The sequence below is a fragment of the Gavia stellata genome, chromosome 2, assembly GCF_030936135.1.
Source record: "Gavia stellata isolate bGavSte3 chromosome 2, bGavSte3.hap2, whole genome shotgun sequence".
NCBI lineage: Eukaryota > Metazoa > Chordata > Aves > Gaviiformes > Gaviidae > Gavia > Gavia stellata.
The window spans coordinates 100,902,228-100,926,566 of NC_082595.1; the positions used below are offsets into that span (position 1 = coordinate 100,902,228).

A 24,339-nucleotide genomic window follows, 5' to 3' on the forward strand; every position below is an offset into this window, starting at 1 on the left:
CTCTCCTAATGATTTGCTGTGTGATTTTGGGCAAGTTACTCCTTGCCTCTGCTTATCCATTTCCCCAGAGTAATAGAGATCATTGATCATCACTATAAGCTGTTCTGAAGCCTAGAGATGAAAAGTGCTCATTATTAATGCTATTAATTTATAGGATATACATTTTCACTTGAACTGCCTAACATATAACTTCACTTTTACATTGACTCAGGGCTGGAAAAGAGGGTTTTTTGGTAGAAGAATGGATTCCTAGAGGTAGAAAATCTTACAGAAGTAGCTTCTAGTCTTCTCTTACACACTTCTAATCCATATATTACTTTGAATTAAATTTCCATGTAAAACATTTGTTTGGATCCAAAGTTTATACACCCTTTTATCTCTTTTTAAATGACATTTTCCTATTTCTTTTTTTAAATAGGACTTTGACTGTGTTTACAATTACAGATTTCCTTTTTTTGATTTCCCACTCATGATTTAAAATAGCAAATGAATCTACAGACTGCAGGGAATGCATTGCTGTTCTTTCCTCTTTTCTCTTGTTGAAAACCAAAGTGATCCAGACAGAAGTTGCATTCGCATGAGAAGAGAGCCATAACACATAGAAATCAAAACAAACCATCTTTGACTTTCACAATTAAGATGCAGATAATGAAAGACTACTTCAGCAGCAGTCAGCAGAGATCAAATCATCCCTGCTCTAGTTCCATTGTCTTCAAACAGTTACACAGAAATCAAGGTTCGGTGGCTTAAATTCAGGGTTTGTGTTAGCGGTCGTTATCTTTAAATTCTGCGTCTGCAAATTGCTTTGTAAAATTGTTAATTTTCTTTTTCCTCTCTCACCACTTATCCCCCCAGTGCAACATTACACGTAGATGCACAGCCTTAATTGGTTTAGTTGCAAGAAGATAATCTTTTTTTCCTCCTTTCTTGCTGTTGCCTGTTAGCTTAAAGGCTTTTTAGCTGAAGGTTGATAATTATCACCGAGAAGAAACTAGCACATCAGGAGTTCATTTTCCATCTTAGCACTTGTGGTGCTCCTTTGAACTCCTCTCGCCAAACCCGCGTTCCCACTCTGTCACTTTCCTCCCTCCATCATAAAAAGGTCTCCGCAGCCGTCGGCTCCAGCCTTTGCTGGGGGGCAGAGGGCATTGCTTCTCCCGAGCGCTCCTCCAGCATGGACAAATTGCACGAGACGTTGATAAACATGGAAGATGCTTCGGAGCACTCCGTCTGCTTATCGCCCTGGGACTGGAAAAGCGCAGCCGGGTCTTTCGAGCTGCACCCCGTCTCGTCGCCACACAGCTTATCCCCGACGCCCTCCTTCGAGTCCTACTCCTCGTCCCCTTGCCCGGTGGTGGCGGAGACCCCCTACGGCAGCGGCGGTGGTGGCGGCAGCCTGGTGGGCTACAGCCTGGTGGACTTCCCCCCCGCCTACCTGCCCAGCCCCGGGCAGGCTCGGCTGCCCAAGGGCACCAAGGTGCGGATGTCCGCCCAGCGCAGGAGGAAGGCCAGCGAGAGGGAGAAGCTGCGGATGAGGACCCTGGCCGACGCGCTCCACACGCTGCGCAACTACCTGCCCCCCATCTACAGCCAGAGGGGACAGCCCCTCACCAAAATACAAACCCTGAAGTACACCATCAAGTACATCAGCGAACTGACGGAGCTCCTCAACAGCGTCAAGCGGGTGTAGACCCCACCTGCAGCACCCGCCCCGGCATGCTCAGGGCCTTTACAAACAAAAAAACAGCAGAATTTCTTTCTCGCCAGAGTACAGTGGCGCAGGGTGCAAGAGGAGGACGGAGCAAGAGGGAGGGAGAGCGAGGGCCGCCGTTGTACATAGGACGTGATGCTGGAAGGTGATGTAGGATTGCCTAGAAACCTGAGCTGCAGGTTGCTAAGACAGAAGTCTTGCTCTTTGCTTTTTTGATGTCTCTTTTTAAATAATAAGCTTCTGAGAAATATTAAACCTAGTCTGATACAAAAGTAAAGAAAAAAAGCCAACTGATCTTCCTAGGATTTACATATCACTGTTCTGACTGATCTTCTGTTTAATAAGGACAATAGTAAATCCATAGGTTTTAAATTGACTTTTAAAAAAGTAAATGACAAAACCGCTATAGGAATACTAAGTGTATTGATTTGTAGGCACTTTAAATATTAGGATGAGGAAGAACATGTATAGTTAATTCGTGTTGTCTATTTATCCACGTTTCCACTGTACCTAAAAATCAAGAAACCAAGTAATAGTGAGAACATCTTTGCTCGTAAACAAATAAATATCAGTGTCATGGTCTGTATCTTGTATTATATATCTGATGGATAGATAAGTAAAATCTAACAAGGACTGCTAAATATTGGAAATTAAATGTAAGCAAACTGACATTTTATGTAGATAAATTGCTGTTAAATCCTATCTTCTTTATTAATATATACAGAAAGATATAAAGTTTCTGTATTTAATGTATAAAAACCCCTTGCTTCAATGCCTCATAAATTATGGAAAACATTTTTACATCAAATTGCTAGAACAAATAAGATTTCCTTCCTTCTCTCTGACATGAAATAAATTGATTCAGGTATCAGAAAGATGCAAAGTTTTATCCTCAAGGTGTACTGAAACCTAGGAGGGCTCTAGTAACCATGTCTCCTTACTAAAAGCTGTCAGATCAGCTATTTTCTACAGCCAGTAACAGTCCTGTAAAACACACACATGAAACCCTCCAAAACCCAAACAAACGAGGATATAGTCTTAATCCCTAATTACTTTGACTTTCACCTGACAGGTATCACGCAGGTCTCGCCACACCACCAAAAAATATGGGTTGCTTTGTAACTCTCATTGCAGACTGATTGATAAGACTTGGCTGTGCTGAGGCCAGCAGCGCACAGAGAGCAGCAAAACCCAGGGCTGACTTGTGTGGAGCTAATTAAGTGAGATTAACCTTTTCTCCACAGGGAGATGCAAGGCATGGAGAGAGCAGCAGCCAGGAGGTAACAAGCTTGTCTCAGCAGGATGGATAGATCAGCATATCTGTGTGGGGCAGATGGTTTAGGTTTGTGGATGCATCCTGTAGCAGAGCACCGCAAAGCTAAAACTTTATTGCATCCCTCTCTTTTTTTTTCTTTCCCTCTTTCTGTTTGTTTGGATTGAGAGGCAACTGTCTGTCATTTTTTTCTCCAAGGCTCAGCCTAAGCTGACTCAGGGCTCTTCTCACATGGTACCTGCATATTGGAGCAGTCAGAGCGAAATCCATCAGTGTCTCAAAAATGCAGCTACATTCAAATTTATGCAGGTAGCACTGTCACCCAAGATATAACCACATTTAAGCGTATACCATATGCTTCAGTTTTGTTTTAAGCCACATTAGATTTCTCACAAGCTTTAGGGTTTCAATGAGAGTAAAAGCAGAATAATTTTTAAAGCCCTGTAAAATTCTCAAACTAGAGAAAATTTTAGGCACATATGAGATGGCAGCAGTAATGTCAGCATAACATTCCTCAGTATAAGCCTGTGCAACTGGTCCAGGTTTGAGCAGATAAAGAGCCTTATAGACAAGGTCAGTCTGGATTATGTTTGGATTTGGTCCTCATGATGTTCAAGGGAGTTGAACTGTACAGTGATCGTGGGATCTTACAGAGAACAAGAACTGAGAGCTTGATCCCAAATCTTTTCTCAAAGACTCTTGTCTCTGACAGCTGTAAAGAGGTGCCTGCTCACTAGTGTTGGCAAGCCACTAGCCAGGAAGATAGTCCCAGCACTCTATAATGTTGATTAAATACCATCATCATTCACAATATACTGGTTTGGTAGATTGTCTATGCTTGGGAAGACTTTTAACCTTGTTCCTTAGATGTTCCATACCTGAAACTACAGGTAATAACTATGCTTTTCAGGTCTTTAGCTAAGAAAGCCTATAGGGTCATGGTTAAAGCAGAGGAACAAGGAGTTGGAAGGATCCACTTTTACTGCTAATTTATCTATTAACTTGGCTGGTCATCCAGCATTGCTTGCCTCAGTTTACCCATGTACAAATGAAGGCACTGCTAGCTAATGGCTTCAGAAGGGTGCTGCTCATAGACAAAGATAAGTAAAGCTGTACGCAGAAAGAGTAGGAAGCCCAGTAAGAAGTACCCTACAGATTTGAGAAGTGACTCAGGGTCAGCATTTCCCACCACCCCAAAGAAAGTGGAAGCTGAAGACCCTTGAAGTGCTGGGATATAGAGTTTGTCTCTGTGCAAGTCCAAGGTGGAGCAACAGCTCTAAGTAACCACAAAGGCAAGGCTTCAAGTTACTGTTTCTGTGCTGGTGAACTCAACCTTATTTGTGCCCATATTCTAGCCTCAGAAGACCGGTGGCCACTGCCATACCTTTAAATACTTTGAGCTGTAGCACGAGATGGCTGACCTTAAAGAACAGGCTTATGGTCTATCCTAAATCACTCTCTGTGCTGCAACAGGACCAAAGTCCACGTCCAGGGAGGGGTTACTTTGCTAGAATACATTGTACTCTTGCACTGTTCAATTTGTCAATACTGACAGAGCCATGCCCCTGTCAAGGGATCTCTCCTTGCACCTGCATGTGAGGGGTGAAAAACTGACCAAGGCATATGAGTAGTAGGTATAGGTGGGTTCATTACCTGCCTGTGATCCAGATCTCCTAGGATCTGCTAGGTTTGTTTCTCCCTCCCAGAAAGGAAAGAATTCTTGCTCTGCCTGACATAAAACATCTCTCTAAATCTTTCCCTTGGCATAGACATTTCACAGATCCAGAGGAAATAGTACCATCATGAATATAATAATTTGGACAAGTTTTGTTAACAAATGGTGGATTTTATTTATTTTTAAATAAAATGGAATACAGTCAATGTTCCTCTTCTTTTCCCATTCCTTTACCCACAGGAATTTAGGATATTTAATTGTTGTGAAAGAGACCAAGTTAAGTCCCTCACTTGAGGGCATGAGATCCAGGCCCCAGGACTGTTCATATGGTCGATAAAGCTATATTGAATTCCAACAGCAACACCATAATAATCCATAGATCTGAGGCAAAAAAGTGGAACCTCAGTCTGAAAACATTGCACAAGTCACAGAACTATCTTAATGCAATATTTTAAGAATCTATATGTAAATAAGCTAAAGTAGTAGCCCAACAATCACCAGATGTTTATGGCTGAGGAATTAAATTACCTTCTAGCTAAGAGATAGAGTTCTCTACCATGCTAAAGAGAAAGAGGTACAGGAGAAGGTACTGGGGTTAGTCCAAGACAATGAAATGAACTCTTCTGGCCTCAAGAGCTCTCCCTTTTCCAGGTTAGCATGTCGCTGAAATTCCTTACTAATGTGGAGAGCAGAACATGGGTACTAAAGAAGAAACCGCCACCACAACATAGTTTTCTACCGCATTCACAGTTTCCTCATACAATGAATTGGTACATGAAATAATACTTCACGAGTGATACTAGTCATAAAGCTGGAAGGGCAGCAGATAAGTGCTCAAATAACAAAGAGAAAAAGGATGAAGAACATAAGATCTTCTATAGAAATTAATTAATTGAAACAGATTTTAGAATCTCAGGGAAAGCCTTAAGATACAGAAACCTGGCAATTTGGTTGAATTACTGGTCCTTCACTCTCAGTATACTGACGAGATGATTACACCATCCCGCTGCTCCCAGAGTCAGTTGCTGCACACTACAAGTATATATTTTGCCTTTTAAACAAGCGCTCCCAGACAAAAAAACCACACCAACCAAACCACACTTTGCATGGAGCCAGAGGAAAGAGCCCATGCTGTGCATGTGCTCTCCCTGCCCAAAGACACCAGAGAGCAGGGCAGTGAAGCAGGCTGAAGGGGAGAGAAGAGATGAGGAAGGGGCACCAAATCACAGCTGAGATGGCTGGAGCCCACCAGCTGTTTTGCTGAGCAGCTCTTCATGTTCAGAGCTGTGCCCTTGCCTCTGCTCTGGGTGAATTGCTGAGGGCAGACCAGGTGTGATCACAGAGACAGAGGGCTTAAAGTTTCAGGAGCCAGAGAAAAGTGGGATTTTTGCCCCACAGCCATCCTAACCCTTTTATTAGGGAAGGGTAAGGCAGGGCAGAGCAGGCGGTTACATATAATGGATTTTATACAAGTTAACTCCTCTGATGCCATCAGCCAGGTAGTTGGTGCTGCTGGAGAATTGTTGCTGCTGTCAACAGTACGAGAATAGGCTCTGGGTTTCTCCTCATACCTCAGAGACCAGAGGCTGTTCTGGTGCAGCTGAAAGTATATGATGCTGCTTTATCTAGCAGAAGGCACACAGATGGAAAGGAGGAAGCCTAGTAGGTAAGGTATTAGCTCAGGATTCAGGAGACTCATACAGCTCCACTCTCCCAGGCAGTCTTTCCACCTGAATTCAGGAGAGTTACAACTTCTCTGCCCACCCTATATAAAGGATGCAGCAATGTGTTGCCTGAGAGCAGTGGTAATACCTAGAGAAACACCCTGAAGATGGCAAGGAGGTCAAGTTCCCTCGTGGTGGGAAGAGCAAGTCCTCAGAGAGAATATTCCCCAGCGGTTGAAGGATCACACATGGAAGAAACTCCCCAGGCAGGCCCTGGCTCTGTGAGCAGCAGAGCTCACCCCCCCCAGCCTCAAAGCAGAGGGGAGCCCAGGGCCACCCTCCCACACACACAGTGCTTTGAAATTCTACTCTGAGGAGCACCACGTAGGTGCCAAGAGGTTTTATGGTTACACATTTGGGCTGCACATAGGTGTGCTTGGGGGGGGGGGGGGGTGGGGAAGAAAGCCTCCTGCTAAAGGGCTTCAGCCAGTTCCTTGGGGTAGCTGCTTATCTGGCAGCTGCCACAGCTCCACAGTCCCTCTGCTAGGGATGCCAGGGGCCATCCCTCCAGCTCTGCATGGCAGTAGCTAAAAACACCAAAACCCAAACAATCCACAACAATATACATGCACCCCAGCTTCTAAGGAGCCAGTGTCTGACTTACTTTTATTCCCCAACTTAGTCGCCATACAACCACAAATGCTATTATTGCATTTAACAGATGAGAAACTCAGTTGTGGAGAGAAGTCCCAGCTCCCAAGAAAGCAGATTGCTTTTAATGAACTATAGGATTTGGGTCTATCTGAACCCCCTCCCTGATCAAGCCCCTGACTTCACACTTCTTTACACAGCAAGAGCCTAGGTTTGCTCTTTTATCAGTATGCCAAGTACTGTAAAGTGACAGATTCAGCTTACTTCTGCTTTAAAGCATTTCTTTCAAGGCACATGCCTTTCTGGGATTTGGGGATTTAGCTAACACTGTGTTTAGATGTTTCTGGACTCCCATAGAAATGCTGTTTCCATTTGTGAACCAAAGCTTCCCAAATCATTAGATCATTGTCAGAACATAATTTCTTCTGAATATAGGTGTATAGCACTTACACTTTTACTGAAGACATTGAGATTTAAAACAAAAAAGCAAAGCAATATACCAAAAGAGAAAATTAACTGGGCTAGACGGTGTAATTGTCAATTTTCTTAGTTTTTCAATATTAATAGGAAGTTGTTCCTGCTTTAAATCACCAAAGCAGCACATACTTTTGAATACCAGCCATGTCATTGAATATAGACTACAGTAAAAATGTGAGCTCTGCATTGCTATCAGTGACCAGCTAGAATGAGGCTTCTTGTAGCACTGACTTACCATTTATTTGAAGTGGAAATAACTGTCTGCAGTACACTTCTGTTATTGTTCCTATTTTCCTATAAAAACAAATCACACCAGACTTCTCTTTTCCCTTAAACTTTTATCATTGACCTCCTGAAATTGCAGAAGACATTAAGCATAAACAAAGAAGATTGATCTCCTTTCAACTTGTGTTAACAGGGATATAAAAATAACATCCCAAATACCGGGGGAAAAGCATGTGGTCATAAAATATCCACTTAAAAGCCAATGAGGTGTTGATTCAACACTTGAAGGGGACTTATATATACACACATATATATATAAAACCAGGAAGGCAGTTTCTGAATTTTAATATAAACAGACACCTCTGAGGTAGAGAGAGTATTACTGTCATGTCTTTAAAATATTTTACTGATATTCAAATAGATTTTGTGTATCGTGCATGCTGTTGGAAAAATCTGACAAGAAGGCTTATATAAATCCCAGTCCAGCCATGGAGGGGAATGTCCTTGCGTTTTCCAATATAAAGCTAAAGGACCACCTTATCTATTAAGACTTCCCATTTTGCAAAATAGCACTATGCAGAGCTTTTAGAAGAGCTACAGTTTACCTGGACATCATCTTGCTTTTCAAGAACTCTTAAATCCCTGTCAACAGATAAAGAACCTCAAGATATTGACCAGTCTTACGAAAAGAAATGAAGGTACCTTAGAGAAGATAGGAATAGAAATCTCATATTTCCAAAGTGATGTTGTCTTCGAGTCTTGGTTTGAAGAAAGGAATCAGAAACCCAGGAAGCCATAACCAAGGCTGAGTTAACGGTACTGAAATAGGCTGTCCAACCTCATGCTTGTTCTCACAGCAGTCCCTAGTTACTACATTTTTCCCCCCTGCACAGCTATAAGAGGGGAGAAAGTGGCTCAGGCTGCCCAAGGCAGCCCACGCTGTGCTGGTAGAGCGTTGTCATGGCAGAGGAAGATTGCCACTCACCTATCTGGAGAAAACATTGCATAACAGTGTCATTTCTTCAGAGACAGTCAGCATGATGACACACAGGGAAGTCACCATACCACTTAAAGGCCCATACTTGTGTTCCGTTAGGTGCAAAACCCTGGCAGCATATTATAGGTGATTATAGGTGTGTCCTTTGATTTCCCAATAGACTGTGCCCACAGACTGAGGACTAGCTAGTACTTAATCCACTGGGTTAACGTAGGGGAAAACACTAAACACAAAGTCACTGACCTGTCAAGTCTGCTGTCAGGCTTACATGTTCTGCATTTTCCTTTTATTCCCATGCTGACATATTTACATCTCATTCCTCAATATGACAGCTCCATGGCTTTAGTCTTCACCTACCGCAGTAGTAACAAAATAAGACTCCTTTAGCTCAGTAGCCTCCTCTATTGGAAAACAGACTTGATGCACAGATAGGGACCCTCATCATGAAGCCCACACAGATTTTTCCAGAAATGGCAGTAAAAGACATCTACTACAGATATGCTTAGCAGGCAGCTGGAAGACAGAAAAGACTTACAAACATGAGCTTGTAATTATAGCACAAACTGTTTAGTGGGATCTCTGTACAGGTATTGTACTAACAGAGCTACAATCTTCTAGACACCGTGCTTTTTCACAAAGTGCAAATAGATTCACAGAATAGTTTCTTGCTCAAGTTAGCCTTCACAGAAATTCCCTGTAGCATAATTCTATTTAATACAAAGTTAAAAAGCAGACACCCATTATTGTATCTTTAGCCCTAAGGGATAATGATTCATGCTAAGCAATAGTTTTCCTTAGAACAGGAAAATATGATATTGAATCTGAACTGCTTTCACATCACTGTTCAGATGCAAAGAAGAAACCAAGAGATTTTCCTCCAGTTAAAAAAAAAGATAGGATAATCTGACAGAAGCTCCTAAGCATCATGTTCTCTAGTAAGGAAGAATCCTTAACACTTTGTGGATAGAGTCCATGTATTATCGTTATTACTACTACAAGTCTTCACTAAAAGCTTTTTTCCTTTAGGCTGACGTCTTACCCAGCTAAACAGTCACTGATGTTCCCTGTGAGCAATTTCGCCCCAACTAGGAAAGGCAACTTGACATTGCAGAGCCACAACACTCCTGCAAGATCCACGGTTTACAGCTTTTCTGTTAATAGCCACTACAGGATAAGTATGTTTGTCCCCCATCATGCTTCAAAAAACACTTTCTTTTACTGACTTTAAGATTCCTGCAATCATTTGTTCATACCGAAGCTTTCAAAAAGCTCAAAGTGATTTACAATTGACTTCACACCTGTTGCCACCTTCCTCCCCCTACCCCAACCCAGATGCTTCCAACTGCAGAGTGACTAGACACAAGTTTTGGGCATGTTAGCTGAGCAGACTAGGTCAGATGTAAGTCACACAAAAGACTAAATGTAGAGAAACACAAGAAAGAAACATGCTGATTTAACTTAAAGACAAAGATACGCCCATACTGGTTAGCTGACCCTTCTCTCTGTAGACACCATCAACGTATTTTCCCAGAAGATACTTTCAAGACGTCTTTACTTGTAAGTCTGGGCAGGCTGTGCTTGCTTAGGCCACCTAATTGCAACTTCATAAAACTAAATAGTTCTTGTTTAGTCTCCGTCAAAAGTCAGTGTATTCACCTACAGGGAGAAGAGACACATACAGAAGTCTGTTATGTTACAACAGCAGTATGCTTGGTATTGCAGTAGTGTAACTTAAGATTGACACCAACCTCCGCTAGTCGTTTTCCTTCCTAACAAGCACTGCTCCAGATGATGCTTGCCCATGTGGATGTGGTTCTGCACCGCGGTCTAGACAGTGAGACATTTCAGCAGTTAATTTTCTGTACAACACACACTCGGACTAGGAGTCTGTCATCTGACACAGCTCCTGACAGCATGTGCCATATTACTGAGCAAAGATTTAGGAGTGGTTTGAGAAGTGCCTGTTTTCTTACCAAAACTGTGTTTCCCAGGATTGCATCTCCTTGGACAAAGAAAGCCTGAAGGCTGTTGCATAGTGCTGCAGATCACAACACTGCAGTGGAAATACAGCTACAAGACAAGAATATTTATATTATGTGTAGGGAAGTCTTATTTGGCAAACATCTGATATGTCTACTCACCCCAAAGGAAATGAACTGAACACTGGTAAGTGGCTTTTTTTATTTACTGCTCTTACAGTGCTATGCCTTCAAGGAGGTGGCTAATAGCTCCAGGCAGCACCTGGCTAGCTGAGATCTTACACAGCATTTGCTGCATGCACCACTCCAGGCTCACATATTGGGACTGCTGACAGCACACAACAGACCAGAGACATCTCACCTGCTCTTGTAACAGAGTTGTGCCTTGTACAAAGGTGAACATCCTCACTTCAAATCTCTTTAGGTGCTGAGGAAATTTTACTCTGAGACTATAGTTAACTTCATGGAAGACCGTTCTGTAGGAGTCTTCGCTGTTTTCACACCTTTTTGGGAAAGTGAAAGACACCGTATTTAATTTAAACCTTCATCACTTCAACCGGATCTTTAAACGAGTCAAGGAGATGGACTATGGAGGAACTTCCCTCTCCATTTTCCTCTGGCCATAGGGGTATGGATAGACCCTCCCCCATTCACGGTCCCTGCCTTTGGCCGCTGTCAGGGTTGCTTCTTGTTCTTTCTTTCCAGCTGGAAGCTGTTAGCTAGAAGTACTTCTGGCCTCCCCCATGACCTGCTGCCAGCAGAAGGCATAGCCACTGTGCTGACACCGACATGCGCTCCACAGCCTAGCAGCAGTTGCACAGTCAGGACAAAACAATGCACCCAAGCTGACTTCTGTCCTCTTCCCCTTTCCTCCCAGCTGAGGTAAGGGGCCTTGTGCTGAACAGTTACCAAATACAGAGGGGAAGCCCTCTTTACCCATTTATAAGGATGGGCCACTGTGGAAGGCTGTCCTGGCTTTGGGAGTTTGTAGCCCAACAGTCATCCAGGTTTAGTTCCAGTCTTGCATCTTTAGGCTGGAGCAGTTCAACTTCAAAATACAGTGCCTCTCTCAGGTACTTTACCACTGGATATTCCGATTCCTGATAGGGTTCTGAATAGGATTTCTCTGGAAGAGAGTATGATGTTAGAGTTACCTTTTTGCAGAGTAAGCATTCATAAACTCTCTGCTTCAGTCTTCTTTCCACCACCATTTACCCTGGCACAGTAATGATAAAATCAGGGAGAGCATATGGATGTCAGCAAATGGGGACAGGATGGCAGAAAAGTAAGCGGTGGTAACAAAAGCAAAGATCTGAACTGTATTCCTTGGCTCTGAGGATCCAGAAGAGAGACATTCCTCCTTCTGCAAAAGCCCATTGGAGTAAGATGCTCATGCAAAACTGTCTCTAGAAATGTACTAAAATAAAAATGCATCAGAGACACTCCAGCCAGGGTGAGGGTTTGGTTTAGGCTTCAGTTAGTCCTTTCTGCCAGTGTAGTTGCCATTTTACACTAGTATTACATGTAGCTTCCTTCTCTGACAGAGGTTACTGTTATTTCTGTCAGCACTAACTCTGCTTAGCAACACTTAGGGAGTTGATAGGGGAGAGAAGCTGACATCACATCCACTACACAAAACTTTTAGCATGCCCAGACCAAGCAGGAAAGCCACATGTGTTTGTGATGCTAAGTCTGACCCACTATACATACTTGACCATTTGTATTGCATTCTGGAATGGAAAACCTCCGTTAGAGGCCTTAAAAAGGTTTCTACTTCATCCTTGGAAATACTCAAAAGCTGTCTGGACATGGTCCTGAGCAACGTGCTCTAGGTGGCCCTGCATGAGCAGGGGGGTTGGACAAGATGACCTTCAGAGGTCCCTTCTAACCTCAACCACTCTGATTCTGTGAAGTCTGATCTAAGTGTTACCTTTGAAAAGCTTCAATGAAAGAGCAAGAGAGCCAAACCCTGGCTTAATACTCGGTGGTGGGTTCTTCTTTGATTCATATCGGACATCAACAGTCTGCTTGATGGCATACGAACATACAAATTTCAATCTGAGGGAAGAGGTTTAGCATTAGATTTTAGAAACCAGAATACCTTGGACAACCTTCTTCTAGGGAATGACACTTACTGGTATACTGGCGTATCATTGCCAGGTCTGAAATAGAGTACGTCGTTTTCATATGTCATAGTTGTGCTATTGAACTGAAAAATACACATCATTACAAACAGGACAGTTACATTAGAGCTTACTTTGGTTTTGACACAATATCCACATCCTTTTACTTGACTGGCAGATTGCACTGAGCACAGTACACTTAGGAATGGCCAGTAATTTCTGGCCAACAGCCCTACGCCTGCTGAACCAAAGCTGATAACAGCTGACAGCTATGCCATAGTCAAGAAGAAACAGTTTATTAGCTAACAATACCTTGAACATGACAAACACCACAGAAAACACCTCTGAAAAAAGAGCTCAGTTGTTTCTGTCAACAGAATCAGTGTCTAGCATGAGATGCAACACCCTCAGAAGCAAGCTGCATTTGTGGTAACCTGAATTTGAGCATGAGCTGATCCTTTGTTATTTTGTATCTGTTTTCTATTTATGCAGCATGTAGGTGGCAGGAACAAGACCCATGCTAGTCTTGAGCCAGGTAGTCATTAGCAACACCTGACCAGCTTCTGCAAGACATATGAGTATATATCAACAGCATAAACTCACATTCAAGTCCATTAATATAAAACTCAGAGGTGTCAAACTGAAGGCTGGTTTCAGAAAACACCTCTGACCTTGAAACCTGTTTTTACCAAATAAGAACTTCTGCCCAACTGAATTTATTATCCTCAGAAAAGGACTGTAGTTATACTACTTATCAAAAAAGTCAGCTGTGACCTTCTTGCAGCTTCTGCTCAACTCTGAACTTGTGCCAGTTCTAGTAATAACCCTACCCCAACACAGAGTAAACTTTATGTGACTAAGCCCTTACCTTTCTACTTGTTCCACAAGTGTTCACATTGAACTTGAAGGTTGCAGTCTTGTCTGTCACTAGACTGGGTTTGCACTCTCTGTCCCTCAAGACAAGCAGGCTGGTGTCCAGGTCTGCAACTCCTACCAATTTCACTGCAGTAACAACCACAGTGCCATTGGGCAGGCACTCTGAAAGAGAAGATACACTTTTCCATACAAATCAGGACTCAAACTCCTTTATTCTGTAGCCTAGCACAACAAAGAAATTCTGCATGGATTTGCTAGCAAATGCTTTGGCATCTCATAAGGATTAAGTTTTGAGCAAGCCTCTCTTCAGTACTAATACTTGATTTTTCTTCAAGCTAACTGTCAGTAGAGTGTGCACCACACGGGTGAAGTCTGATTTCACTCACCTTTTTCTTCCCAGGAGATCTCACCCCTCCCAAAGGGATTTTTGTAGCCAAAATATTCAATACATTCAATCCAGATGAGGAGCTTTGGAATGACTGATTTATAAGATGACCCTCCCCCTCCTCCCCCAAAAAAAAAAAACAACAAAAACCCCAAAACCACTCTCAAAAAACCAACCCACCCAAACCAAAAACCCCAAGCCAACCCCAAAAACATCTTTAAGAGCTTCCTGCTTTTGGAGGTGTGAGGGGAAGTAGAGTTCCCCATCTCCTTCCTCTGCTCTCGTACTAGACAGGATAGTTGCTCCGATGTGTTGACTTGCTTTGTAGCATATTACTTCGTAGGAAATTTGACAGGCAGATAGGGTATATCACACAAATATAAACTCTAGAAACATATCCGACTGCATGGGCTTGTGTGCTTTAGTTACACATCTCAAAGAGTATTAACAGCTAATCCAACATGTCATTACGTATTAGTTCTGAAGGTGAAAATCTGCAGGAAATCGAGAAGTCCCTCCTGTTAGCCAAGGTGATGCCATCCTTCAAGGTTAAGTGGAGTGAAGCCTTTATTCCAGAGGTATGAAAGTCCTATAGATGACAATCACAGGTTGAAAAAAGAGAATAAAGACACCCTGTTCAACTGAAGTACACAAAGACTAAGAGGGCAGGTTATCACACGCCAAAGGTAATGGTGCTTGATAGAGGTCAAATCCACAGGAGATTTTTTTTAATCTAGAAGCTACACAAACTCCATTGCATGTACAACTGCCATTAAAGATAGCTGAGCCTTAAAGTACTTGCAGAATGTTTTTTTTCTTGACTACTGTCAATATTAACCAATGGAAATTAAAGGGTTCTTCTGAGGGCAGAAAATAGTTCTCCATTAATCCTTTGAAGTCCATCTCAAAGGGAAGTTTTATTTTATGACCTTCAACGGCATAGTGTATCATGTTCATATCTCACAGCTAGAGCATGCCTTTTAATTGCTACACACTGGCATCCTTACCTCATAGTTCACATGAGGTGAAAGAAAAGGGACACGGATTGCCAAATGAATGCCATTGTCCCTCAGGCTGTAGTTGTACTTCTGTGCAGCCTCTGGGGTCAGGTGCCAGTCTGAGATGAAGGGTAGCCAGTTTTGGTCCACATTCCCATGAGTGATAATGAGATAAAGGTTCCTCTCATCACAAAACCCTCTTGCGGTGGGTAGTACTGTAATACAGTCAAGAGTCAGCCAGCATGCTAGATGTCAGAGTTTAATAGGGCTGTTTAGGACTGACAGCATCCCTGGCTGAAGTTAGACCCATTAACAGCCAAGTTCCCAGCCAGGTTAGTCACAGCCAGGCTGGTACAGTTTTGCCCAAGTTCCAGTGGTTTACCTGCATCTTTAACAGCAGACACTGTTACGACTGGGACAGTGAAGGTCTCGTTTGTCGGATGGGTTATGAACACAAGTGTGACATTCAGGATGTATGCTCTCATGTCTGCTCTCATGTACTAGGAAAACCATATTTAGAAATAAAAATCACCAAGTGATATCATCATATCTGTAACATGGTATGCTGCAGTGTCTTAGTACACACCTCTTTTTTAATGCTTGGTGCATCAAATGGGACTTGTATTACATAGGCTTTGCTTCCATTAGCATGTCTGATCTCAGATGTTAGATATCCATGCTGAACAGCTTCAGGTACAGCAACAGTGGCCCCCTCAATGGTTAAGTTCACAAGCTCCACATCTGGGAGGAATGTTCCCACTGTCACATTCATTAGCCTCGCACTCAAATTTGGGTCTGAAAAGGAACACAGTAACATTAAGCTCTTATCAGTACCAAAACCTTCAGTAAATTCAATGTTAGGTTACTTACTGTTGGTTACAGCAAGTTCTACTTGTTCAAATGGTGTTTCTATTTCCTTGATGATAGTATGTTTGGTTAGTCCCCATTTGTTATCTTCCCACTGATGTTCCAAGAACAGGTTGATGGTGTATTTTGCCCCATGCTGTCCACTGCTCACAGCAGTCTAGAATTTCAAATCAACACCTGTTAGTATAATATGATTTTACATTGCATTGTAGCATCTCAAGGTCCAGCTAGAGCTATAGCTCCAAACAATTGTCCTTCTCAGCTCTGTGGCCCTGCTTTTATACTGGGAGAGTAGTATGAAAAAACCCCAACACCTTTGAGGAATCATGAACTCTTAAGTGGCACTTGCTGTATCACTATTATGAGCTCTATTTTTGCTTAAGAGTTTAAGATCATCTCCAAATACTCAGGAGACTTGTTTTTGAAAATTGTCCCCTGCTCCCAAGTTTCAAAGCAACAGGGGACTTTCACTAGCGAAAGGGCTCCTCCTGCAACTTCCTTTAAAGTTCAATTGTTACAACATTTATCCAGGATTTAGTTTACTCCAGGCAACTAGAAATTTAGATGTATAGTCTCAGCCCATCCCAATATCATACGGTCTGGTGGACAAATGACTTGTTCCCATTCTCTTAAATGGTCTGCGTAAAATACGACAGAACCCACGCATGTTTTACAGTCCAGTTAGTACTGTCTCCAAGGAGTATGACATCAGGACTGAAAGGTGAAAGCTCTGCATTAACCTGAGGAAGGAGACAAATCAATAGTTCTGCATAGGATTCTATCCATCTGTGCTCGTAAGAAAAGAAATTCTTCACAAAGTGGTGCTTACAAGAGCTATCTTTGGTCAGGACTTCTGAGATTTTAATATATCCTTTCTTCTCCCTCACCCCCATCCTTCATTTGGAAGAAACAGGATGAAAAATTATTCCTTTCCAGGAAAAAAAAAAAAAAGAACCGAGTACCTTACCTGCAACCTAACATAAATTACTAACCTTGTAATAGCCACCTTCTGCACCTATTGGTATCTTCATTGTAATTGCATTTAAGTCATTCAATAACACATATTTCCTGGAAGCCATTTCTTTGGCAGAGAGTTTGTGTAGCTCCACACCAGCTTCAACAAGCACATCCTTAAAGCTAGTTGCTCCAGCAGAGAGCGGTTGAATATATTTTGGAACAGTCCAGATGATTGTTTTGTTAGCATAGTCCACACCATCTTAGGGACAAGATATGAAAGCTGTCAGCTCATTACTCTAGTTGTAAGTCAGTTCCTGTACATTTAAGCATTGGAGTAAGGTACCACATTTCTCACCTACAGGACACGCCACAGCAGTATCCACCATCAGGATCATCCATCGCTGCCTGTAAAATGTACTTGATCTTACTGCAGAAAAGGTAATTCCCTGAGCCTGCAGGAAGACATCTGGTTAGACCTACACATCCTGGCAGCTTGCTGGGCTGGAATGATTGTACCAACCTTGACCAGCTGAATTTGTGCTGCAGTGTATGGTATTCGCAGCAGAACCCTGGTGTCTGTGGTGTTGAGTCCGTAGCCTGCACTCCAAGCATCACTCACAAGGAAAGCCTTTTTTTCTTCTGGCTGATGAAACACTATTTGCCATATTGAGGCTTCTCCTGCTTTTGCCTGCCCAGAGGAATTAATTAACAGTTTAAATATGCTAATCACAGTAACTTATTTACTACATTGAATGATTTATTGTATTAAACTGCCCGGCAGTTTTGTTGCCTTATTTTAAATACTGCTAGTGAAATACCCCTCCAGCTTTCCCCTGCTCAGCCTCTCACATACAGAAAACTTTCCATATTAAGAGCAGAGATTAACTGCACTGCTGCATTGCAACTACAGGGTCCAAGAAGAAAAAAACCTATCCACAGTTCACTCCTGGGCCCCAGATATGGTCTTAAAGACAGTTTTTGTTGCACAGTCTCTAGCCTGGGGAAGACTTGACTTCCAAGCTCTTTGAGAAACTGGTTTCCATGCCTTCCTTGGAGACATGGTCTACAGCTCTCTGTATTTCTAACATACAAAATCTCTATGCTAAAACCACTTCGTACAGAAGTTCTGCTCTTCCTACTTAAGTGCTTTTTGAAAGGACATTTTGTACTGTGTGGACACAGAATAGAAGGATGATGTGCCAGAAGCTGCACTAGCTTTTTCTAGGAAAAAACTGTAGTTTTACCTCTGGAAAGGCAAGAGTCCAGTCCTCAGATTCATCTTGAATGAAGCCTTTTACAGTCTGTGGAACCTCCCTCCTGACAGAAACCTGAAGGGAAAAAGCCACTGTAAGGGATTTGCTGTTAGCACTACTTCCTTGTCTCCAACACCCTACAAGTCTTTTCAGTACTTTCAGAACAATATAGGATTGAGAAGGGAGACTAGCGTTTCCTAAAGGGAGTTGTTTCCCCCCACCCCCTGCCCTTCAAATAAAAAAATTACTGCATGAAATGCCATCATGCTTGGTGCATTATCTATAGTCCACTTGATTTCAGCTTCTTCTTATTTTCCACATATCTTCCCATTTCTAATTCCAGTTAAAGCCAGAAATTTGTTCTTGACTCCCATGTCCTCTTCAATGAGGAGTCCTTTTTCCCCCCCGTCTGCATTTCTCCCCAGCAAATTCAGTAGGGAAACTTCCTTCGGAAAGTATACATTTCTGTTACCATCTCAGATAAGATTTGTTGAGGCAACATTCAGGGAGTTCAATCCATTAGCTCAACCTTTTGAATACTATTTCACAACTTTATTGGCTATTAATGCTGGTTGGTAGGCTATATAAGCATAATATAAATGAATCACTAAACAAGATACATACTATGCATTTGCTAGTGAGCTGTTGGTGGGGGGGTGGCATTCAAATTCTGTTTCCAATACACATTCCTAGCATCTCATCAGCTTCCAAAGACAGCATCTTCCAGTACTTGCTTCCTTACCTTACTTTAAGTACCTTCCCATAAGGACTTCCAGTACTTACCTCCATGTAGTTAGTTTCACATACTAACTCTCTCAGACTCCATGGGCCGTGATGGCAACTTGCACTTTTCAGATGAGTTGCAGCATTTCTCATATCAGGAGTACGCGATGCTTTGATTTGTACAGTTACTGTGAACACATCTTTCTGCATGGACACAGGGAACACTTGCCTGTTAGACTGATCTCTGGTTAGGTACCACCTATCCTTGTGACCTAAAAGTAACTTACAAAATCTACCCACCAGCCTCTGCACAGAAGAGCAACTCCATACTGAAGCATTATTTCTTTCTACCCAATTATCTACATAGGCTATACCCCTATAGGTGTATAGCTACATAGCAACATAAATACTTTGGGGACCAGCGTCAACCTTCCACATAGCTCCAGAGCCAGACAAAAACAGTGCCCCCTAAAATAGAGCTGATGTTGTGTTTTACAACATAGTAGCAGTGAGCAAGCACACAAGCAGCCAAAACTTTTGAGCTTTTACTCTAGTGTGTCTCAGACACCAAATACGAGAGCAGAGTGCAACACAGCTGCCAGACAGAATTCCCTATTCTTATACAAGAGAAAGCAGTTGCCCTTCAAGTACATACGTGCGATATGCTTCTTCATGTGTTCATCTGTGCTTTGCTGTATGACATTCAAATGTCAATACCATGGGATATTTTCAGACCTCTGAATATATTTGAGGAGAATTAAATAATTTTCTGCTAATAGATGTTCAAGGCATTATGACATCTCCATTAATACCTATCAATAATTTGGTAATCTTTTGCATAGAGGTCATATACAACAGCATTGCAGTCAAAATGCCTATAGCAGACTTACCTCTAAGCGAGAATGGCAGCTTAGTGCAGAAGCACGGAACTCAATGTTATTCCAATTGCTGTAAGTTACCGTATAGCCACACTGTGATGCCATGGCCTCATCTAGCTCCCAGGCTATGCCAGATTGATCTATGGGCAATTAGTGAAGAGCAGTATTAATGAGTAACTCCTGCTCTGCAAACTCTCTCAGCAACCTGCCCTTATCCCAGGGTTCAGCTGACCCTGCTCCAATACAGCCCAGCTGCATACTCTGGGCTCAGGCATAAGAGAATTACAAAGTGGTGAAAAAAAGCTGTAACAAAGTCTATAGAAAGTAAGAAAAGTAAAATTACAGACTGGCACAGGGAACACTAGCAGCCCAAGAACTGAAGATAAAAAAAATCTCCAGGTGGTAAAGATATTAAATCCTAAAGAGGCAAAAAACCCAGTAAGCACAGAACAGTCAGTTAGGTCATCAGTGTCAAAATTGTCAGGACTGACAGATGATGACAGCCTAGCAATATCAGGAGTCTGATCTGCGGCTGGCACAGGCCATGTTTCTCTCTGATGCCTGCCTGGCCAACAGAGTCTCTTCAAGAGTCTTACCGGGATGGCAAGCACACTGAAGCTCAGCTTGCATTTTTTTTAGGCTACAAAACTGTCTTTATCCTTTGGGGCTTTTTAATTTTGTGATTTGGGTTCTTTTCTTCTAAAAATTATTGCTTTGTACTTTCAAGCCGTACATATCCTAATTGCAGAGTGTCTGTCTTTATGTATGAATGAAGACTCCGGAACAAAGAACATACATTAAGCTGGTTTTTACACAAGTTTAACATTCTAGAAAGATAGATGTTATAGATGTCATGAAGTATATCTAGTTAGACAGCTAACTAGCATGGAGAGCTAGTTCAATGCTGAGTTTACATTTTATGCATGTAGTCTTACACCTAATGATGTTTATAGCTCAAAAGTTCTCACTCTGCCCTTCCAGGGCACTCTGTGGTGCTTTTCACTCAAATGCACCACTTGTTGATTACTAAGCCCATAGCCAGAGGCCCCAGCTAATATTCTTAACTTCATTAAGAATTTATATAGCTACACCAGGTCCCTTAGCTGTAAGGAAAGAAGGTGGAAAGCCACTAGTGCAAAAATCAGTAACATAGTGCCAGCTTCAGCTAGTGAATTTTCAGAATAGTATGTGCTGTTTCTGGGGAACAATTTTACCAGGAGAGAAATCCACCAGCATTAACACGCTTAGAAAATATCATGTGCATTGCAATTTGAGTCCAACGATAGCCATTATTAGACTTGATATTGCTAAGTTATCACACAAGTCTACAGGATAGGTTATACAGAAATAAAAGTAGCATTTGGCTTTACTTGCAGTGAGGTCCAACCTACTAAGCCCTATGATCTTAGAATAATCCAAGGAATACTAGTATAAGAGGACCTCAGAGAATTTTAAACTTTTCACCCTGTGTGATTCCCTCTCCAAGCTCTTCTGTATCAACTTACCAACAACAGAAAAAGATAAGTATTTGTCCTCAAAGTATTCTGCACTCAGTGTTATACGCAAAAGGTTCCCCAAGCACTCTGAACTCATAGGACCTGTGTTAAAGGTGTTGAAAGGCTAGTAAGTAAGGGATTAAAGGTAATATGCAAACAGAAATCTGTTACTTCCCAGATTGCTTTATAAAGTCAGTGCTGTGACAGTCATATTCTAGCATCTCTGATAAGGAGGTGCTAGAGGTTTTTTTTAAACCAGCAACACTTCCAAGAGAAAAGCCAGTCCTGAAATCAGTATTCCAACAGTAACTGTGTCTGGTCAGCTGGAAATGCTACCTGCAGCAGCCAGTCATGGAAATAGGATTTTGGAACAGGGACAAGAAAGTACTGAATTGGCTGTCCCAATCTGAACACCTTCAACGGAATAAAACAGAAGAAGAAAGATGAAGTCCCCCCACCCTCCTGAAAAAGAGAAAAAAACCCTAGAAAACCCAAAACCACAACCAACCAAAAAAACCTCAAACAAAGCCTCAAAAACACACACCCCTACTCACAAGAGGAGCCACAAGCCAATTCAGGATGGGGAGCAGCTGCATCAGCTACCTGTCAGCCTGCTCTGTTCAGCTGCCCAAGTACCAGTACCAGAAGCCAGTTGGCTCATGCTGGGAAAGGACCACACAGGAGCAAAGAGGATGGCTTGAGAAGTTCAAGTCCCAAGCTATCACCACAGCATAAACCAGGCTGTGACTGCCAAACCTCTTAAAGGCAGGAAGCAGGTACAAACTGTTCTGAATTTAGGACTATAGACCAGAGAAGACTTTTCATTTGACATATATTTCTAATAAACCAGGATTTGTTGTTTCAAGCAGAAGTTTCTATGACATAGTGAGCTAATGCCAACTAGACCTTTTATAGTAACAGTGCATTGGGGGGGTTGGACTAGATGAGCTCTAGAGGTCCCTTCCAACCCCTGTCATTCTGTGATTTCAAGGGCTGAGAGGATCCTCTTTCCTGGAGAGTTCAGCACTATACTCCCAAGTTAACTAGAGGTGCAACTTCCATGTCAGAACTCATCATACTAGGGAACATGAAACAGATGCTGACAAGCATGACCTTACTCTTCCCATATTCCAGGCTATCAACTTGATTCAGTGCAGAAGCTGTACAATTGCTCCAAGATGGATAAAACTTCCTCCAGTATCCTTTTACTTTGATCTTTGTTAAATGCTAACATGTTTATACATTATCTGCAGTGAGTATGGCAGACAGTCCTAGAACCAGCTCTCTGTATCTGCTGTTCCAGGACCAGCTCTGTTTTGTAAGGAAGAAGTTAAAGCAGACAGCAATTTTGGTTAAGAAAACTGTTTCTTCTCAGGCAAAACACTGATATCTTTATAATATTTAAAAGACCTTATGTATTGTATGATTAATAACAATAATTAGGCTCAAGAAAACAAGAACAACAATAAAGTCTCTATTAATTCATCAGTGCTTGTTGCCAGAGTGAAAAAAGGTAGAAACATTTGCTTAATATGATGGTACATAAAGCGTAGCTGTGAGTAGTTACTAAAAGACACCTCCATGTTTGGAGTTTCTCAGAGAAGTGTGCAAGTATCACTGCCAAAAGAGCTTCAGACACTTCTGAAACACAGATATCACCTATGAAAAAGCCTGGAAATTGTTACATGAAAGCAGTTTACAGCAGCGTTACCTGATTTCTCTTGGGTCCATATTTCAGAGATTAATATCCCTATTAGTAGCAACCTGTAAGAGAAGACAGGCCTTAGCAGCTGCTTCAGCTGTGACAACAGCTTGCTAACAAATTTTGGTGCTCAGAAAGTTCCGGTCTGGATATTAGGCTATTCTTAAGTTCAGAGCTACAGGTCTAGACTTGGAAATTGCTAACCACTAGAAAGTTAGGGAAAGTAAATCAGAGAAGTTAATATATTTGATGCCTTAGGTAAGACCATTTACATTTAGCAATCATGAAGCTCTCACCTCTGCACCAGACTCAGATCCATTGTGCATTTGCTCAGCCTCTACCTGTAGTGCTTTTTCCTTTATAGCCACACACAAACAAAAATCTCCTTCATCAGTTTTGCATAGGAATCACAGTCCTTTCTGACTTCTCAGAGTTTTGAGTTAAATAGAAAGGCTGCCACCTTTATACTGATGAAAATAATTTTCAGCTGTTTACCCTCCTAACTACAGACTTATAATTCATGTCACCTGTCCATTTGCTTTACTGATTAAATCTGCTCCTACCTAAGTCCCCCCATTTTGATAGTTGCCAGCTCCCAACTAGCAGGTTGGGATAACTGGTGCTATTCTGGTAAAGCATGTGGCAATTCATTGTTTCAGTATTACTTCTCTTCACCCCGTTTCCTCTCTGGAGGATTTTGCATAGCCTTCCTCTGACAGCTGAAGTCTGCTAGAAGCAAATGTGTAAACTGTGGCTTTAAGGCAATTGGTATAACAAAAAAGGGAAGAAACTTTTGATCTTTAAGGTAAGTGGTCAAAACCAACAGTAAAAGGGAACCCAGCTGGAGACTGATGGGTGTCACAAACTAAATGACGAATTATCGCACTGGGTGACCTGTGGGACACATAGACCAGAAATCATCCCCAAACTTGTGGAAAATTAACCCCAAAACTGTGGATGAGTGGATCTGACCAGAAACAGATCAGAGAAAAGGACCCTGCCTTTGCTGCCTGCCGAAGGCAGAGAAGTTACACTGTGGCCCTGGGTCCGGATCAGTGATAATCTCCTCCTGTCATCAACGCGGGTGCACTCTGGGCACCGTGAGTGATATGTGGGAGCGTGATGTCCCTGGGGCTGCTGAGCTGAGCTGCTGATGGTCAGAGGGTGGCCAGGTCCCTGAGCGTGCGAAGGGGTTGGTGTGGTATCCATTCCTGTTTCCTGGAAGTGTTGAGAACTGTTTGTTTATAATTATAGCAATATCAATAGCATAAACAATAATAGCTGCAATGTCTTCTATGTAATAAAGGGTGCTAGAATTCAGTATTCCTTGCCTTGGTCATCATTCAATTCAGCTGTCAGTCACTCTGTGCAAATACACCCTTAACTCTCAGAGCCATAGTTCCCCTGTGGCAATGATAATTTCTCGCCT

The 24,339-nt window shown here is 42.2% G+C and overlaps 2 protein-coding genes across 2 annotated transcripts; one reads left to right on the plus strand and one right to left on the minus strand.

Moving 5' to 3' along the window:
* Nucleotides 1–1,174: 1,174 nt before the first annotated feature.
* On the plus strand, nucleotides 1,175–1,690 carry MSGN1 (mesogenin 1). Its single transcript, XM_009821470.2, has one exon. It carries the CDS (start codon nucleotides 1,175–1,177, stop codon nucleotides 1,688–1,690), a length of 516 nt encoding a protein of 171 aa, XP_009819772.1.
* Nucleotides 1,691–10,309: 8,619 nt separating this feature from the next.
* Nucleotides 10,310–23,229, minus strand: LOC104264393 (uncharacterized). The gene is made up of 21 exons (XM_059831838.1): nucleotides 23,207–23,229; nucleotides 22,920–22,972; nucleotides 21,218–21,310; nucleotides 19,725–19,852; nucleotides 18,895–19,038; nucleotides 18,103–18,186; nucleotides 17,379–17,546; nucleotides 17,214–17,310; nucleotides 16,894–17,117; nucleotides 15,905–16,058; nucleotides 15,621–15,829; nucleotides 15,417–15,534; nucleotides 15,044–15,249; nucleotides 14,508–14,625; nucleotides 13,644–13,813; nucleotides 12,788–12,861; nucleotides 12,583–12,710; nucleotides 11,589–11,778; nucleotides 11,014–11,155; nucleotides 10,647–10,743; nucleotides 10,310–10,329 (listed from the first exon to the last, which is right to left on the minus strand). The coding sequence occupies exons 1-21, from the start codon at nucleotides 23,227–23,229 to the stop codon at nucleotides 10,310–10,312; spliced, it is 2,640 nt and encodes an 879-aa protein (XP_059687821.1).
* Nucleotides 23,230–24,339: the final 1,110 nt, after the last annotated feature.

Excerpts from the sequence above, each read along its gene's own strand:
- LOC104264393 (XM_059831838.1), bottom strand. The coding sequence starts at position 23,229 with ATGGATCTGAGTCTGGTGCAGAG. Across the intron at positions 22,973-23,206 it reads GATCTGAGTCTGGTGCAGAG|GTTGCTACTAATAGGGATAT; the intron begins GTGAGAGCTTCA and ends CTTCTCTTACAG. Across the intron at positions 10,330-10,646 it reads TCCTGGGAAACACAGTTTTG|GTGAATACACTGACTTTTGA; the intron begins GTAAGAAAACAG and ends TTCTCCCTGTAG.
- MSGN1 (XM_009821470.2), top strand. The coding sequence starts at position 1,175 with ATGGACAAATTGCACGAGACGTTGATAAACATGGAAGATGCTTCGGAG.